The sequence below is a fragment of the Sphaeramia orbicularis genome, chromosome 7 (genome assembly GCF_902148855.1).
Source record: "Sphaeramia orbicularis chromosome 7, fSphaOr1.1, whole genome shotgun sequence".
In the NCBI taxonomy this organism is placed as follows: Eukaryota; Metazoa; Chordata; class Actinopteri; order Kurtiformes; family Apogonidae; genus Sphaeramia; species Sphaeramia orbicularis.
The window spans coordinates 28,907,468-28,927,573 of NC_043963.1; the positions used below are offsets into that span (position 1 = coordinate 28,907,468).

General features: G+C 37.0%; 1 protein-coding gene across 1 annotated transcript; it reads left to right on the forward strand.

The window, feature by feature from the left end:
- Positions 1–5,693: 5,693 nt before the first annotated feature.
- Positions 5,694–19,690, forward strand: LOC115422790 (synapsin-2-like). Its single transcript, XM_030139333.1, has 11 exons — positions 5,694–6,180; positions 11,902–11,959; positions 12,065–12,156; positions 12,280–12,436; positions 12,564–12,653; positions 12,763–12,825; positions 14,568–14,710; positions 14,804–14,878; positions 15,191–15,293; positions 15,830–15,976; positions 17,443–19,690. Exons 1-11 carry the CDS (start codon positions 5,840–5,842, stop codon positions 17,575–17,577), a joined length of 1,404 nt encoding a protein of 467 aa, XP_029995193.1. The 5' UTR covers positions 5,694–5,839; the 3' UTR covers positions 17,578–19,690.
- Positions 19,691–20,106: the final 416 nt, after the last annotated feature.

Sequence of the window (20,106 nt, forward strand, 5' to 3'; positions counted from 1 at the left end):
ACATTCAACCCAATTTTATCTCAAGAGGCCAGGCCAGTAAAATATTAGCATAAAGATCTAAGTAATGACAGCTCCAAATGTGTATGTTTACTTTAGTGTCAAAAAAGTCAACTTTAATGATGAAAATAGCTACATTTACAGACTATCCTTTTACAAAACATGTGAATAACCTGAACAACCTAAAATTAGTGAAGTAAAAAATAAGTGTAATTTTAACAATATTATGCCTCATGTGCATTACAGTTCGGATCTACAAAAGTACAAAACATTTTGCAACAGGATAATATTGTTAAAATTTTAGAGTTTGGAACTAAAATGAGTTTGTTACCCTTGACTGTTGATACTGTCAGTGAAAATTTTGCATTTCGCAAATTCATCCTGCATGGAAGATTGTAACCTGTGGCCCACAGGTGTTTGATACCCCTGACATACAGTCATAGTCAAAACTTATTTATGCAGCTCATTTATAACAACATGACCAATATGCTTTAACATACCGCATGTATTTGGATGAAAGGGATGTTGTTCTACATTGCATTTGTATATAAGTTATTTATTACAAAAAACGTTTGCTATAACTGTGTAACAGCACATCAGGAAAGAGAAAAACTAAGGATCAGGCGTGTGTGTGACCCTATGCACTGATTGGCTGGCATTCTGTGATGCTGCACCCTCATTGGCTGGCGTTCTGTAACGCTGTGCTCTCATTGGCTGGCGTTCTGTGACGCTGCGCTCTCATTGGGTGACGTTCTGTGACGCTCTGCTCTGATTGGCTGGTGTTCTGTGATGCTCCACTCTGATTGGCTGGCGTTCTGTGACGCTGCGGTCTCATTGGCTGGCGTTCCGGGACACTGCGCTCTCATTGGCTGACGTTCTGTGACGCTCTGCTCTCACTGGCTGACATTCCATGATGCTGCGCTCTCATTGGCTGACGTTCTGTGATGGTGCGCTCTCATTGGCTGACATTCTGTGACGCTCTGCTCTGATTGGCTGGCGTTCTGTGATGCTGCGCTCTCATTGGCTGGCGTTAAGTGACGCTGCGCTGTCATTGGCTGGCATTCTGTGACGCTGCGCTCTAATTGGCCGACGTTCTGTGATGCTCTGCTCTGACTGGCTGGCGTTCTGTGACGCTGCGCTCTCATTGGCTGATGTTCTGTGATGCTGCGCTCTCATTGGCTGGCATTCTGTGACGGTGCGCTCTCATTGGCTGATGTTCTGTGATGCTGCGCTCTCATTGGCTGGCGTTCCGTGATGCTGCGTTCTCATTGGCTGGCGTTCTGTGACAGTGCGTTTTCATTGGCTGGCGTTCCTTGATGCTGCGCTCTTATTGGCTGACGTTCCATGACGCTGTGCTCTCATTGGCTGACGTTCCGTGACGCTGCGCTCTCATTGGCTGGCGTTCCGTGACGCTGCGCTCTCATTGGCTGACGTTCCGTGATGCTGTGCTCTCATTGGCTGGTGTTCCGTGATGCTGCGCTCTCATTGGCTGGTGTTCTGTGATGCTGCACTCTGATTGGCTGGTGTTCTGTGACGCTACGCTCTGATTGGCTGGCGTTCCGTGACGCTAAGCTCTCATTGGCTGGTGTTCTGTGACGCTCTGCTCTCATTGGCTGCTCAAAACAAATAAATGAATGAATGAAAAAAAGCCTGTTTTGTTTAAAATCATGGCTTCCTGGTGCTTTTTAAGGCTAAAAACTCAAAAAAATATTGTTCTAGGTAATTTGCAAATGCCCATGTTCCTGTGACTTTAATAAAAGAAGCCTTAAATCATCGCAACTTTCACCGCAATTTTTTGGAAAAGCTGCTGCAAAATCAGACATTTTAGGACACAACAATAAAAAAAAATCCTGCGAAATCCTGGAGGGACTGCTTTATGTATTACAGTCTACTGAAGAATCATACAACTGTATATCCAAGCAAAGCTAAAGGCAAAAGAGAGGAGTAAAAACAAGACAAGTCATTTAAGACAGAAAATACAGTAAAGTTTTATTCTGATCTGATAGTCACAGTTATAGGTGTTGCATCATTAAAGCCACAAAAGTAATATTCTCTTAAATGTTAAAGCATAATTATAAAACATTTTCATAATGCTTCAGCCCTGCTTTCCATAAACTTATTGTCAGGAAAAATGGATTGCCAGGCTTTTTGTTGAGGTACATTTATTCATAACAACAATATGATATGTGAATTCATTTTCTGAATTAGCAGATAACTCTTTGAAAGGACAAATAAATGCTGACCTATGTGACATGCAGATGAGAAGTAAGACATGTAACAACACAAATATCACATAAAAGATGAAAATGATTTTAAAGACCAAGACATAAAAGACAGCACAAAAGAAAATGAAAGTAAATGATGTAACAAGAATATTATGGTGGAATTTGATAGAGCATTATGTAAAAATAAAAACTATGACAAAAATGATGTAAAAAATTAAACAAGAAGAGACTTTAAGGTGGTGCAAGTGAAAATCTAGTCATTATGGTATTTCATTGTTTATTTTTGTACATATGAGATACACATTTTGTTTTTCCTGGGTTTAGAACCAGTGCTTTAGCCAACACAAAACCACAGGACCTCTGTTAAGAAACAGTGCTGATGGTGAGAGATTGGAAATTTTACTGAGCTGTACATATTTGTCTATATCTGCTGTTGAAATTAAAACAGTAAATGTTGCCGTTACGCGATGGTAGAAAAATGATAGGTTACAACAGAGCTATACATTGTAGAAGATGAGCATGTTAGTAATGTACACACAACACTGTAGAATAATGAATTATCTAGAGCTGCAGCTATCAATTAGTTTTGTAATCGATTAATCTATCAGTTATTTTCTTCAGTTTGATTTGATTAAACATTTATTTGAATAGGCAAAAAAAAAAAAAAATGCATAAATGTGAAAAAGACATGACTGAAAATGGCAAACAACTTGCCCTTTATTCCAGAACCAGCTGAAATGACAAGCACAAAAAGTATTAAAGTAAAAGAATATATAAGAAATAACAACAATAATAACAGTATGAAAGTGTACATAAAAACATCTATAAATATATAGAAATATACAAAATATATATAAGAATAACTATATACAGTCACAGAAAAAAATATTAGACTACCTTTGTTTTCTTCAATTTCTTGTTCATTTTAGCGCCTGTTACAACTAAAGGTACATTTGTTTGGACAAATATAATGACAACAACAAAAATAGCTCATAAGAGTTTAATTTCAGAGCTGATATTTAACCATTTTCCATGTTTTTTTTGATAATAATCAAAATCCTTCAAATTCTTACATCAATAGCTATGACATTGTACTGCCAAAAACAGTGCTTTTAGGCATTCCATGTTTTCTTTTCTGTCTGTTTTAGTCACATGATACACACAGGAGTTAGTGCTTAATTGCATAACCATTGTTTTTGATAACTTTTGTTGGTCTAATCTTTTTTTGATGACATCTACAAACAGTATGTGCACTGCAGTCTTCAACAAATTTGCATCCAACTAATATACAACTTTGTGGCGATCTTCATATCGTCATATGTATTATAATAAGCATTCGTATGAAATGAATGAAGGAAACAATGCTTTGATTCAGGAAAAATGTTATTAAATAATTTTTTAAAATGCATTTGTCAATTAATTGATTAATCATTTCAGTTCTAGAATTATGTTTCCAGTGCAGACATTTAATACAAAAGGTCACTCTCATGTACAGTCTAATTTAAACATCCAGATTAGAGCAAAAACATATGATCACAGCAGGACTACAGCGATGGGCAGCCAGGTGTATGTTGGTTTATTTGTTCATTGAACCAGTTTCACCACCTGGTGGCATCCTACTAGTAGAAGATTCAGTCCACGCTGCAGAGCCAAGAACACCAAAGCCAATATGTCATTTTCAGACCATTTTAGTCTCAAAATATGTGAAAAAGAATAAGGTATACTTTGAAATAATTTTAGTTGATGTTTTGATGGGAAGGCTTAAGCTTTCTCCCTGTTAGTGTGTGTATTACAGAGTAGACCTATAAATTAAAAATGGATTCGTACATATAAGTGCAGCTTGTATTCACCATAAACACAAATACAGAAAAAACAATGGAAAGCTTATCTGTGCAAAAAAAAAAAAAAAAGTTCAGATTTAAGATCTTTAGTGCTCAATGGTAAAACATACTTGGACTTTTAGACAACAAGCACATTGATCTGCAGAGTTAAAGCATTTAACAAATTATTAAGAAGAATTTGCAGCATCCACTAGTATTAATTGTGCATTATGTTTCAGTGTATTTGGTGAAATTTGATATTTTCAATATTTTTATTAGCATAGATTATTTTTTTATCTACACTGGACCATATCTGTGTGTACAATATTAATCTCATAACACCCAGCTGAATGTACAAAAATATCACTTAGCCTGTCCTGCAAGTTTCAAAGGTAGAGTATGTTAAAACACACCAAGTATCAATACTTCTTGTACTGTTCTGTATTTAGGAGAAAATGTCACTCATAATAATATATATACATGAATTCATTGTGTCAGCCCTGAAGTATGTGCGTAACAAATTGCGTAGCTAGCCCCTCGACTATATTTATGGTGACCTCTGAGCGTCACATTATTGATTTATTGATTTGTTTTCTGACCCTGTTCAAAATCTGTAACCTCTGTGGTCTATAATGTACTTATTTCTGCATTCTTTTTCTGTAGACTCTAGATAGACTGTAAAGGAGGCTGTATTGTGCTTTAGAGCTGACTTTGTTAGGAGTTGCAGCGGCAATTTTAATGTTTTTTTCTTTCTCATCTTTGAAGATCATTGAAAAATGATATTGTTGTTGTTGTTAATTAGGAGACCTATTATCTAAAATGTGGTATGTAGTTTTTTTTTTACATATAAGAATGAGAAGGTAGCTTCACATAGTTCATTTTTTAGTTATAACTATCTATAACCTCAGACCAGCTTAACTAAGACCCAGAAATGAATTTTTGTCCTCTGTAAGGGATGAGAGTTTCACAGCTTTACTTTAGAAAAAAAAAACAAAGAAATGCTGTACACAGCAAAGGACATGCCATTAAATAAATAAATAAATCATATATCTGGAAAAAAAACTGTTGCATCATACTGTTTCCAATCAAGGCAATTATTTATTGTAAAAAAAAAAAAAAAAAAAAGGATCAAATTTTACTTTCCTGGGTCTTTTCTTTCATCTGATTTTACTACATTTACAGAACTCAGTGGTTTACTTGAGAAGGAAGGTTTAGTGCATGTCTCAGGGGACTCTCAAGCTGCTGATGCTTCTCCTCCTGTTCAACATTGCCCACTAGTCCTAACAGCCATTTTAGATTTCATGGCTGCATCCCAGACACACAAAATGCAGTGCAAAGAAAAATGAGCAAACAAGGAAGCAGGAGTTTGGTAATCGTGATGTAGTACTTGGTATACCCCCTTGCACTTAAGCTGGAAACCCCTCTTCTTTTCCATGGTGTGGTTCAAACAGGCATTACGCCTGTAAGGCAGTAGAAAATGGGGGAGGGGTAGAAAAGGCAGTGAGAGTGGTGAGAGGAGAGGACGAGAGGAGGAAGGAGAGGCAGAGGCAGAGCATCGTTTGCAACGGTTGAGGAAAACATACCGTGAGCTGATTGGCTGAGGCGGTGTGTAGCGTCACTGCCAGTGAGGGGGAGCTCTGAGGATGCTCTGCTGAACTGGGAGGGAATACATTCGCTCTGAGTTTGCATTGAGAGCTCAGCCATTATCAGCTGTACACTGAGGACAGGGACTCCTCTGCAGACTCCTTTTCCACACCTAGTGCTTGTTGATTAGCTCTCTTTCTCTCATTTGCAGCCATGAATTATTTGCGCCGGCGTCTCTCGGACAGCACGTTCATCTCCAACCTGCCCAATGGCTACATGACGGACCTCCAGAGGCCTGACCCTGCTCAGCCTCCTCCACCTGCTTCCACCACACCTGCCAAATCTCCTACAGCTGGGCCTACACCTCCTGCAACTTCCCCTGCTCCAGAAAGGAAACCCCAGACCTCCCAGTCCACTGGATCAGGCTTCTTTAGCTCCATCACCAATGTTGTTAAGCAGACAGCTGCTTCAGCAGGGCTAGTGGAGCAGACCCAAGTCACGACACCTAAGAAGTTCAAGATTCTCCTGGTTATTGATGAACCACAGCAAGAGTGGTAAGGCAGCATATTCTTTATGGTTATTCAAAAATAGAATCTACCATGATACATTCAGAGGCTGTGTGTTTTTGTTTGCACTGTCTTTGTAACTAATGTTTCCCTCAAATCCAATGCAAATATAGTATCAATGAAAGGGCTAAAAATCACATAAACAATAAATGTTCAGTCTGTATTAAGTCCATTGTCATTTTGCAGAATACTTCCTTAACTGATCCCCAGAATTAATGACAAGACTCCAAAATGGAGGATTTGTATGATCTTCTATTCAGTCCTGAGAGAGTTTTCTTGTTTCCTGAAATGATGTATTTTAGTCAAAGTCATATATAGTGATGCAGTACAAAGTGTGGTATTCTGAAAGAAAAATACCATGAAATTTACATCAGAAATCAGCACTAATAAGATCAGACTTTTGTGTTCTGTAGTGTTTTACCATCTGTAAAATATATGTTTTGCACATTTTGCATAGATGAATATGCACATCATTCTTCTGAAAGCAGTCTGCTGCAGTGCTCCCTATCAATGGGGTTTCCCCTCGCTGCTTTATCACAGGATCACATGACATGCCCTGCACTAACATAGAGAAGGATTAATGTAAGTAGCTGCAGCCCATGATGCAGATTGTACATGTGATGCATAAGAGCAGGTAAACAAAAACTGAGCATTTACCTACATGGTTGTATTCCACAGACGGCTGATGGAGAGAGCCATCATGTTGTCAGTGTTAAGACTAGGCTTAAGCTAATTGCCATTATGTTGACAGACAGTTTCCTGAGGGATGTTACTTAGAGGTGGCTTATAGTAAGCATCTTTGTTTGTCTGGGGTTGTGAGGAATCAAAGTGTTTTAATCTCTATAGATTTGGACTGATCTTGTTGATATGCAAATTTTATCTCATCGTGACCAATTTTTGTTTACACAGAAAACATATTTGTCACAGCAGTTTTACAGCTAGAACTGTGCAGCTGGATCGCACAGCAGATCCCTGACACATTCCCTGAACCCATCTATGTAATTACCATTGCCTCCTTTTGTACACTCACTATTTATGGGCAATTATCAGTTGCCACCCAGAGATAGAAATCAGACAACTGTAACATAACACTGTGGTGTCTTACTAATGCATGCCACAGAGGCATCTTTCACACTGGATACAGGGCAGACTTAGCAGAGTTTACGTTTTCCTGTGGTGTGGAAGTGGGAAAATTCAGAACATCCACATACTTATCTCAAATGCATCAAAACAAGAATCTTGGAAACATCAACAGAGGAGGGATTCAACATAAAACATGAGCAGTATAGGCTGGTCTAAGTCAGGTGGCCTGGCAGTGTCCTCTTATCTTGTTTATGCGAGCAGGGCTGGCCATTTATGTAATCGAAGTCTAGATCAATTTTAATGAGATCAAACCCTCTTCAGTGGGATGGATGCCAGCATCATGCGTTCACTTGTTCCATATTTATTGCAAGTGGAGGAAGTCGCTTGTTTAATCAGAAGAATAAGGATCCATGTCTCATCTGTAGTGACACTGTTGTGGCTGTATATTACACCGCACTGAAACCATGTCATTTATCAAAGGTCATTGTAATGGAGAATGTTGAACAGGATTGGCCGGGAGTGAGATGGTGTTCTACACTCTATAAGTGTTGGTATTTAACAAGATCTGATATGAAATAAATTCAAGTGGTTCCGTGTTCTGACATTGCTCCATCGCTTCACTTCATGTATCTAGTACACAGACACTCAGGAGATCAGTGGCTGTGCTATATGCCAGAGCTTCCTCTGTCTGAGTGCTGCATCTATTTTTCATGGATGCTCATACCACTGAGTAGAGAGAGTGGACATGTTTATCCAGTGGTTTGTGGCTGTTTTTTTTTTTTTTCCCTAGAACTTTCACCCACTGAAAATAAGTCACTGTTACAGTTCAACTAAGGTTTCGTTTTATAAGATAGACCTCTGTGAGTTGCATTCAGGAACACAGAGCTCAAATTTTGGGGAAGCTAAATAATGCATAATAATTAGAAAATCCTGGAGGAAAGCTGCAGCAGATGTTTTTGGATTCGTACTTACTTCACATTCAACTCATAAACTAGCAGTATGAAAAACATATGTACATATAACTGCTGGCAGTCTATGCAAATACAAAATGTCTCTGTTTTCAGAAGTCTTTTGCTGATTACCTAATGTTTTTTGTAATGCTGGATCACCTTTAATCCAAGGTCTTACTTATGTGCTACATTTCATTTTAGGAGGGGCAAAGATTATTTCTACTCACTGCCACAAATGAAAACCAGCGTGATGAGTTTTAGTGGCTCCAAGAAAGGAGAATGGAATCAATCAGAAATGCTCCCGAATAATTATGTCTGGCAGAAGGCTTAGCCATCAGCATTAAAACATATTAGTTATTCCTCAGGTGAACTAGATAAATGTGTATTATGTAACACACTAAGTCGATTTAAGGGTCACAGTGCTGTCTCAGTACGTGTATATAAAATGCAAAAACAGTGATATTTGTTTTGTCTATTTTAAGCGAAGACACAACAACGAATTATAAGTGTTTAGTTATTAAAAGAATTGTACAAATAGTCAGTCAGGATTAAAATACTGGAAATATGTTCAGTCTTTTTATGACTATCCATGCATTTCATAACATTAAGGAGACTTGAAGGTAAAATGAAAAATATATTTGCATGTTTTGATCATTATACATACTGCTCAAATATTAGTAATTGTTTAAATAGGAATTAGGCTCTGTTTAACAGAAGTACAGTATTTCAAGGTGCGTATTAAAATGTGCATTTATAAAATTGGGTAATTATGATCAAGTATCCAGCTCATATATAGTGACAGAAACATTTTGTCATGATGCCAGTGGTTTTATTAGTCTGATGAAGCTGTCACTCATCCAGAGATTTTTGTTGTTTTGTTCCAAGGATGCTGTACTATAAATTGCTCTTATGACAGGAGGAGCAGATGGTAGTGTCTTACTTATCAGACTAGTGACTGAGATTTACTGCCTCCATGTTTTTATTCTACAGTGTAGTTCAGTATAAAGTACACAGAATCTTCTAACTCATTCATTCAATGTTCATAACCACATAAATGCATAAGGGACTGTTCTAAATTGGATGAGGAAGTGAATGTTACATACTGTGAGCTTAACCTTATTCAAATACAACCCACAAGTGAGAGTGAATGTTAAGCAGGCTACATGATGGGACATTAATATTCAGCTCTGCTCGCCGTGCTCTGTTGTGAATCATCTGAATGAAAATTTCTTTTACTGAATTATTTGGCAAATCTGTGGCACTTGCAACCTACCATCCATCAGTGAGGTTATTCAATTGACTGCATTGTCTTTTTTAGACTGGAAATCACACAAGAGCAGCATCTTTTTTTATGTCTTATTTGTATCTAATCTCATTTATAATTCATGAGGAAAGTACCAATATTGATTGTAACAAATAAATGATCCAAGTAAACATGGCCTATCAGTTTCTTCTCCCCATCTTCAGTGCAGTGCCCAGAGGCTAAATTGTGTTTTAAAGCCAATTCCTTAGCCAAGGGTAATGGAAAAGGTATTGATAACAAATGCAATATATATTTATATATAAGAGGAGAACAGGTAAACTCAATGGAATGTCAGCAAAGGTGCTTGATTCTTTGAGGTGTCTGCCAAATACAAATGAATATTTATAGATGTGTGTGAAAGCTGGAGGTGAAAGTACTGTAGGATGGAGTTCTATTTTGAACCAGTCTGTGATGCTCAGTAATGCTGAGCTGGGCTGTGCTCTGTGCGCAGAATGATAAGGCATACACCCGACACACAATACTGCCATTGCCCAATGCAGACAAGAATTCAAATTTGAATGAAATGAGAGGCTTGTCTTTTTCATGTCCCGTGTCTGCGTTTCTTTCCTCAGGGTTTTGGAAAAACAGTGTTCACAAAGCCACAGGGCTGCCTTTTAATTTCCCCTGATGTAAGAGCGATGATTCATATTTTAATGTTTGTTTTCCTTCACAACCAAATAGATCCCTCTGCTAAAATTACACTAGGAATGAATTATTCAGCTTTTATCTCCTCGATGAAGAGGCAGCATTAGTTGCTCGAGATGCGGGGAGAAAGTCTGTAAAATTTTGCCGAAGTGAATCAAACACTCTGAAATATAGAAGTTTTCTTATTTTCTGACAGGTTTTTGAAATATTGCATCATGTCAGTTCACCACTGTTGCATTGCTGTAAACTGATGTTATTTTGCATTTGAAACTGTGGAACTGAAAAGTGGGACATTGAAAAGTTCTCTATGTCGTTGTTGGTGAATTGACTGTTTTATTGTCAATGTTGCCCATTTACTTTAGTATAGGACAAAAACAACACCTAATGTGTCATATTTGATACATGAGTTTTGAAGCCCTCTACATCAGGGATGACCAACCCTGGTCCTTGAGATCTACTATCCTGCATGTTTTAGATGTTTCCCTCTTCCAACAGACCTGGTTCAGATGATAAGCCTATTATCAAGCTCTGCAGAAGCCTGATAACGACTGTCAGGTGTGTTGGAGGAGGGAAACGTCTAAAACATGCAGGATAGTAGATCTCGAGGACCAGGGTTGGTGACCGCTGCTCTACATGATCAGTGTGATATTTTTTTTCTTGTAAAACCTGATGTGTACAATTAGATACATGCAATACACAGATAACCCAAAAGGGGGGAGGAATTCATTCACCAGAGGCCTCTCCAGTGACACTACGTGATTGTCATTAATGAGGAAGGAGGCAGAGCTCTGTCACTTTTGAAAAGGAATTACCAATTTGTTAGACATGTTTGTGTTATATCATGTTTTTGTTTGTTCAAAAATGCTAATATTTGAGCATTGAGACCCAATGTAGCAAATATGACACAAAATTGAAACTCATACATGGAAATTAATATTTGAAAAAAGTTTTTTTTGGTTGTTCAGAAGGACTAATAAAGGCTCCAGTTTCAAAGAACTGGAATTTTCTGTCAATGATTTAATGGTTCAGGCTTTACAGGGTTAAGACTGTTGGCTGTTAAAATGACTATGCAGATTGTTTAGCTGTCAATATATTGATACTGATCCATTTTAATCCCCAAGATCATGTCTCCAAAAATGGACCAGACACTAGTGAAAAGATGAGCAGGTGTTATTCTCATTCAAGCAAGGAAAGCCAGACAACTGTTCATTAAAAAAATGCTGAGTCGATGGATATAGGTACAGCGTATGAAACTGCAAATTCACTGTGTTCAATAGACATGTTCCCTCATTGGATCTTTCTTTATTAACCCACTGGGTGCCATTGCTGGTGAGACAGGATGTAGCAAATGAGTTGAAATTGACTGAATGCCATAGAAGTGTTGCCTTAAAAATCATAGCGCCAGTAAATGGGCTGTAATGGTTTGTCTCCATCACTGCCGCCAGATTGTAAGGACAAAATGTTAGAAAAAGTATGTGTCAGCAGTTGGAAGAGCATCAACAATAGCATTTTTCTGCTCTGTGTGTCTGTACAGAGGGCTCAGTAAGAAGCTCTGTATTCAAATTCTAGGTTCTTATGAAGTTATTGGACCCGAGTGCTACATTAACTCTCAGAAAGGTAATCAATAGGAAATTAGTACCATATTTGTGTACTGTCTGTGGTCCAGGTTCAGGGAATTATTCTGTTAAATCAAAGTTAATGCATTATCTCTGTTTCTGTTTCACTCAGGGCAAAATTATTCAAGGGAAAGAAAGTGCACGGGGATTATGACATCAAAGTGGAGCAGGTATATTTCAACAAGACACAAAAATCCAAGGACTCATGTAAAGCAGAATAAAGAAGCTCAAGTAGACTGTCCTCATATGCCTCTTTTAACTATCCACCCCCTCAGGCTGAATTTAATGAGATCAACGTCGTGGCTCAAGCAAACGGTACATGCAACGTGAACATGCAGGTTCTGAGGAACGGCACTAAGGTTGTCAGGTGAGAAACCAGATAAAATGACAATGATTTAAGTGAAAAATAGCTTCCTGTTGTTATCAGATTGTTACTTCTATCAGCTATTATTATTTTTTGTCATATCTCTGCTGTTATTTCATTTTCTAGGTCATTCAAGCCCGACTTTGTCCTCATACGTCAGCATGCCTTCAGTATGACCCAGAATGAAGATTTCCGCAACCTGATCATCGGTCTGCAGTACGGAGGAGTCCCCAGCATCAACTCACTCGAGTCCATTTACAACCTGTGTGACAAGCCGTGGGCGGTAAACGCTTTAGTCTCAAATATCTCCACTGTGGAGCAGAGCAGGAGGAGAAGAGGAATGATTTATGCTGCTATTTTCACTGCCAAATAAAATAATGTATATGTGTTATCTACCTTTATATTCGCAGTTTGCCCAACTTATCAACACCTACAGGAAGCTGGGTGCTGACAAGTTCCCTCTGATCGAGCAGACCTTTTACCCAAACTATAAGGAGATGGTGAGAAATATTCACATACACTTAAACTGTTTCTGAGACTAAAACATAGAAATAATGGAAGCAAAAACAACATTAAGTGTAGTGACTAAAACAATTCTGTGTTCTTTAGGTAAGCATGCCATCATTCCCTGTTGTGGTGAAGATTGGACATGCTCACTCTGGTATTGGAAAGGTATGATGATTTTTTTTTTTTTTTTTTTTTTTTAATTATTATTTTGGCATCTTTCTACATGATATATATGTATAAAGTCTCACCAACCATATTTCACTGTACCTCCTTTAGCTTTGATTACAGGACACATTCACATTCACACACCCTTTGCACCATGTAAAGCTTATGCAGTGTCTGAATAAATGTCACAACATTTATTTCTGTCCACAGTTGCATTAGTTTTTGGCCAAGGGCTTCTATTGATTGTGGGAGAGTCAGACCACTGTGTAAAGTCAACTCCAGCACATCCCACAGATTCTCAGTGGGTTTAAGGTCTGGACACTAGTGGCCAATCAATAATCTAAATTAGATATTAGAATTATTTTTTTTTTGCCATTCTCGGGCCCATTTTTTCGTGTCACTTACGGAATAACAGGAATTATTAAAATTTTTTATATAGTCATTATTTGTTGCTTCATTTACTTGCTGGTTTTATTACCTGTGTTTTTATTGTTAATGCATTTATTGTTGGTATTATTCTTGTTATTTTTATTGCATTATTCATATTGCTTTTATCAAGGATTTATTCATTACACATGTTAATCGTTTGTGTTCTTTTATTCTGTACTACTATAATGAACTGTGTGTCCGAGTGTTTTTTGTTTGTATTTTTCATTGTTCAGTTTGTTCATAAACAGAATAGAATAGAATAGAATAGAATAGAATAGAATAGAATAGAATAGAATAGAATAGAATAGAATAGAATAGAATAGGCTTTATTGTCATTACACCAGTTGTGCAACAAATTTGCAGGTGGTCTCTACCAGCGAGAGTTCACTGACATCTAAAAAACAACACATTAAAATACAGACATGTATTGAAAAATATAAGATATAAAGTAGTGTGCAATCGAAATATGTTCAAATTGGAGATATACTGTAAGAAAGTGTGGTGTTAAAATATAAAAGTGATATAAAAATGCACAAATGTAATATTGTAAACAATGTAAACATACATGCTATAGTGTAAACAGTGCAAATATAACAGGGTAGTAAATAGTGTAAATGCAAATGTAACTGGGTAAACAATGTAAAACATACATGTGGCAGTGGTGTGTGGTTATTGCACACTATGGTGGGATTTATGGTGGGATTTAATTGACCTAAAACGCCACCCAGAGGACAGCAGGTCAACCAGGTGATGGGCAGGGTGGGAAGAATCCATGTAGCCCTTTTGTCTATTCTATTCTATTCTATTCTATTCTATTCTATTCTATTCTGTTCTGTTCTGTTCTGTTCTGTATTGTACTGTTCTGTTCTGTTCTGTTCTGTACTGTTCTGTACTGTACTGTTCTGTTCTGTTCTGTTCTGTACTGTTCTGTTCTGTTGTGTTCTATGTGTGAAAATGATTTCTCATCTCAAATAATAGCTCCCTGAACCACTCTTTCACAAGCCCAGTGAGCCCAGTGAATCTTGGCATTGTCCCATCTTTACACTCCGCAGCAAATTAATTGTTTCTTTAAGAGATTAGAAGCTACTCACTACATAAGTTGTTGCAGCTGAAGCATATTAATCACTGCAGTAATTATCTCACACCTACAGTATTTGCTTTATTAATTCCAGGTGGGAAATCTATCTTTTTTTCTTTTTTTTTTTTTTGCTAGGTAGTGCATATGGAAGCCATTGTTGTGAATCACTTAATTCCTGAATACCTTTTAAAATCACTTTATGTTATTGTGCTCATGTTTGCAATCATGTGTGTAGGTGAAAGTGGACAATCACACTAAATTCCAGGACATAGCCAGTGTTGTGGCTCTCACTCAGACGTACACCACCACAGAACCTCTCGTCGACTCCAAATACGACATCAGAATCCAGAAGATTGGCAATGACTACAAAGCCTACATGTATGTATTTATATATATATATATATGAACAAAAGGAAAACAACTCTAGTTACTTTTTTACTCAATAACAGAATTAATCATTTTCCATTGTAGGAGAACATCCATATCTGGAAACTGGAAGACCAATACAGGTTCAGCTATGCTTGAACAGGTGGCCATGACAGACAGGTGGGTGTGGAAATATATACATGAATGACTCATGTTGACACAGGAATGAGCTGAGTGTCCTTTAAAAAAAAATGGCGGTTAATTAATGCGGTTGCATGTGTAGAGGCTGAGGCTGAATATTGATTGTCGAGTCTATCCGCATATTCATCAAACATAAATTAAACCTCAGAAGAGTAGACATATCAATATAAGGCAGTAATATGTATGTACTGTATATATTTTTTTAAAAGTCCTGCTTTAATTTAGTCAAACACTAATATATTGCAGTAATATCCTGGTTTTGACTGAGACGACTGTCATATCTATGTTTAGGTACAAGCTGTGGGTTGACACCTGCTGTGAGATTTTCGGCGGTCTGGATATATGTGCAGTTAAAGCCATCCACGGAAAAGACGGAAAAGATTATATAACAGAGGTAGGACACATTCAGTCTGAAAACAAGTAGCAAAGCATTTGAATCCAAAGTATTTAATATTAATCAGGTAAATTCATGTAGGAGACTTATAAGGAGTAATACAGTTATGGAAAAAATTATCAGACCATCAAAAATCATCAAAAACAATAGTTATGCAAGCAAGTACTAACCCCTGTGTGTATCATGTGACTAAAACAGACAGAAAAGAAAACATGGAATGCATAAAAGCACTGTTTTTGTCAGTACAATGCCATAGCTATTGATGTAAGAAGTGAAGTGATTTTGGTTATTATCAAGAAAACATGGAAAATGACTGGATATCAGCTCTGAAATTAAACTCTTACAAGCTATTTTTGTTATCATCATATTTGTCCAAACAAATGTACCTTTAGTTGTACCAGGCATTAAAATGAACAAAAAATTGAAGAAAACAAGGGTGGTCTAATAACGTTTTCCGCAACTTTATGTTAAAACTAAAGTAAAGATATATGTGTATATGTCAGAAAGTGCTTTATCTTCTATTCTGTGTGTTGCAGGTGGTGGGCTCTGCCATGCCCTTAGTAGGGGAGCACCAGGCTGAGGACAGACAACTCATTGCAGACATGGTGTTTGCAAAAATGAACCAGTTGGCCGAGAAGGAGGCTAATGCTCCACAGAGACCCACCACCATACAACCATCACAGGTATGCAACCCAAACATAAGAATCAGAAGGCAATAGGATGTCATTTATACATTATACAATGCTGTGCAAAAGTCATCAGCCACCTTTAGCTTTGTTGTTTTTGCAGAGTTAAAATGAGCATACATTCATTTTTCATTCTTTTTTCTTCAGATACAACAAGAAAATACAGGAAATATGTGCACAGTCTCAAAAGACACATGGAAACTGAATTAAAAGGGTTCTAAAGGTTAAAGTTACTATTAAGTGTAACCCCTGAACAAAAGACTTAAAGACGCACTTAAAGGATGTTAAGTGCAAAAAGAGGTCACACTAAATACTACCTCTTTGGCTTAAAGGAGCTGTTTCTTCCCTGAAAATTTCATTTGTACTGCTGTACAAACTTCCCTTATATCCATATTTTATCTTAATACAGAGACTGACAAATGGATAAGGGTACAATCAAGCGAAAGTGAGCGTCAACATGAAGCACACATCATGTATCAAGTGGGCTCATTTTTTAGCTGAAGATCTCTATTTTATGGAACTGTTATCCTTTTTAAAATACCACTTACACAGAACAGGAGAGGTTCCGAACCTTCTGCTAGGCTGCATTAAATTAACAAATAGACATGAAAAGACTGCCTATTTCTGAGAAATTAAAATTCTGAATGATGAAGTTGGTGAATTCATACACTGGTCACATTTAAAAAGACTGTGAGTTGTCACTGAGAAATTACTCTTTATTTGTACTTTACCTATATCAGTATGGACCACTATAAGTTGTAAATAACACTGTGTTAGGATTAAATCCATTAAAAAAATCATTGTGATTGTATCTGGCTTGTTGTTTTAAAAAACAAGTCAACATTTTTGCTGATGCATACAATGGTAAAGAGTCATCCACATGTTACTATGGCAACTTGTCCACGTGTTACCACATTCTCATGGCAATAAAACAGAAGCTTTTCAATATTTTACTGCAAAATTTATTTTCAGCATAGTTGAACATAATATCTAAAAGGTTTTGTCCTACTTGATATCAATTTGTGTCGAGAACCGCATGTTTTGAATGTTTGCATTAAGCTTAAAAAAACTGATGTCCATTTCAAGTCCACGTGTTACCGAACAGTAATTTGACATTTTTCACCTAAAAATTTTATCTCCCCCAATTTTGTTATACATAATGTTAAAGTGCTTATAAATGCCTACTCAAATATGTATAATACATACATATATGTTACTCTGTTTACATGACAGAGACTGTTGAATATGAAATGTGTTACCACTTGATATGTGTGGTTAATATAACTTGACTAAACCGACAAACCTTATGTTGGCCTTGGGCATTTGCACAGTACTGTATGTCAGGACATTATCAAACAGCACACAAGTTTCATATGAAAATAATCCATTTTTTATGTTTGAAGAAAAAAAGTATTAGAAAAGTTGTTGTGAGTTGTGAGTAAATTATTTCTTTGTCCTTCTAGGGAAGTGGCGTGACAGGAGAGACTGTTGGTGAACCCACTAAGAACGGCACTGGCCGTCCACCTCAAGGTTGTCTGCAGTACATTCTGGACTGTAACGGTGTTGCAGTGGGTCCAAAACCAGTCCAGGCCAACTGAGTCATCCAGGAAAAGAGGATGGAAAGTGGAGATAACAGTGATGTACCATTAGCTGAACACAAGAGCAGACATGTGTGGATGCTGATAGCTAGAATCCGATCTGGGTGACGTTAGCGCCGTACAGCTGAGCGCTGGCCTGTACTGTGTTTTTAACTCTATGCAGTGTCAAAATGTACTGTCTACATGTTGATTCGTGTGCTTGTATAGGTCACCTATGTTTCAGTAGCTGTGGATTTTCTTTGGGGCTGTTGTTGATGATGTAAAAAGCAGATTGTGCCTACACTGAGTTCAGTGCTGCTATGTGCTATCCGTTTGACCCAGCTATGGATCTTTAATTTGCCCTTTGACCCCTTTATGTTTTCTATTTTAGTGTGTACCTTTAGATATTGTTCAAACTGTGGATTATGGTGCAGTTTGAAGTATGTGTATCTCAAAACAATATGTATACAGTATGTGGGTGTGTATGATTGTAGTGGTGATTATTTTCATACTTATACTAATGGATATTTATTTTTGTTTTGCATGATTGGTACAAAAGCAGGTGCAGGTCAGATATAAATGTCTGATCAAGTGGGATGTTCTTGTAACATCGCTGATTTACTCTAAATGTGTTCCTTGTGGTTCATGCATTATGAAGAAATGGATTACTATATGAGTTCTACAGGATACATGTATTCATTAACATATAGTTATACTCTACATACATACACAGCCTAGATGTGCATTATGTTACATTCATAGAGTTAATTTTTCTCATCTGTAGTAAAAATTACACTAGAAAAGAGTTTATTGAGATAATAATAGACAGACACATAATAAATATTAAAATTAGTTGGAGATTTTATTATAAAGGACTTTGTGTCTGCACACATCTTCAATATATTTGTATAATTTTGAACCAAAGAATAATTTTTTAAATCACAGAGTTTGCACTCCAGTAACCCACAATGTAAATATCAGTGAGAGGGCTGTTCACCTGCAGCTTGTCACAGATGTGTGATTTCAACAGAGAACAATGCTCCGGTACCATACTCAAGTTTCAAAAAAAAAGCCTGTTGCATATCACACATCCGTTAACCGATGCTGTTCCCGAAGCTGTTTGTTGTCCTTTTGCGTTTTGTTTTGTGGATAACAGACGGTACAGCCGGTAATGAAAAGGTGTAGGGTATGATCTGCCATGAAATGAAAGCTATAAAGTCTCCCCATGGCCCTCGCACTGGATATTCGTTATCATTGTGGTGTTGCCATGACAACGATGAACGTGCTCTGAGATTTACTGTGGACTTGTTTTTACTGTGCTCTATTTACTGCCATTCAAAGATTTAACATATTTACCTTATTATACTCCCTGTGACCTGATGGAAAGTGCAATATAAATCTTTGTTTTTTTTAATTAACTATGTATTTATTCTGAAATCAGATCTTCCACCTCTTCAATTCCAAAAGCTGTTGTCATCTACATATTGAATTCTTTTAAAACTTTTTTTTTTTAAACAAATGTCACAATCATTTGGTTGTTTTCCAACGGCTTTTGTGGAAGCCATTTCATATTACTAAGTGGTGAAACAGCTAAATAGCTACCAAATCAGATGTAAAAAAAAAAAAATTTAAAAAAAATCTCTACTGTTTTCCAACGTAATACTATAAAATATGTTCAGCAAGCTCTGTGTGAATTTTTTTTTCCCAAAGTTGTATAAAGTGCCATTGTATCTGTGAGCGTATCCTTGTAAAAGCCATGCCTGAGGCTTAATGGGTGTGTTGTTCTGTTCACTAGGAAATATGCCATGACATTGATTTCCAAGGGAAGATTGTGCAGTGGTGCCCAGTCTGTAATAACTGCATGGTCATGGTTCAGTGATTGTGGCTGACTATCTGACAAGTCATAACTGGATGTGGTTTTTTGGATTTTTTTAGATTGTGCAGACACGGTACATGCATATGTTGAGATCTGCAGGACTGTAACTGTTAAGGGCCATAGTAACCTGGCAATACATGTACTGTTAAAACTGCTGTTGGATTGTATAAATCAAAATTAGAGTACAATATATCAGAAAAAATTCCAATATGGATATTTCCCCTATGTCACTGGCAATAAAGCTTACTTTGCAATACATATCTGCTTTCTGTTTTCATGTGTTATACTGTGGGAAATCCTGAAACAATTATACTTATATATTTTTTCACAAGATACAGAGAAGTGATATAGCATCCCAGTATTTAGCCATTAACCCATTAGGACCCAGTGTGACATTTGTGTCAGTTCCCAAATGAATTTTTCTCTATATTTAATCGTCCTTAAGTGGTTTATCACCATTTGTTGTAATATTATCCTATTATTTTGTATTTTTTCAGTGGAAATCCAGTATTTTTCAGCATTTAACTTACTAATCATGTAGATCTTCATAAAAGCTAAGAATAAAGTTACTGGTTTTTACATCAAAAACAGACAAAATTGAAGAAGAAGTGACTTTTTCAGCAAATATGTCATTAACTGAATATAAACTAAGTGTCTCCATCCACTGTCACTTA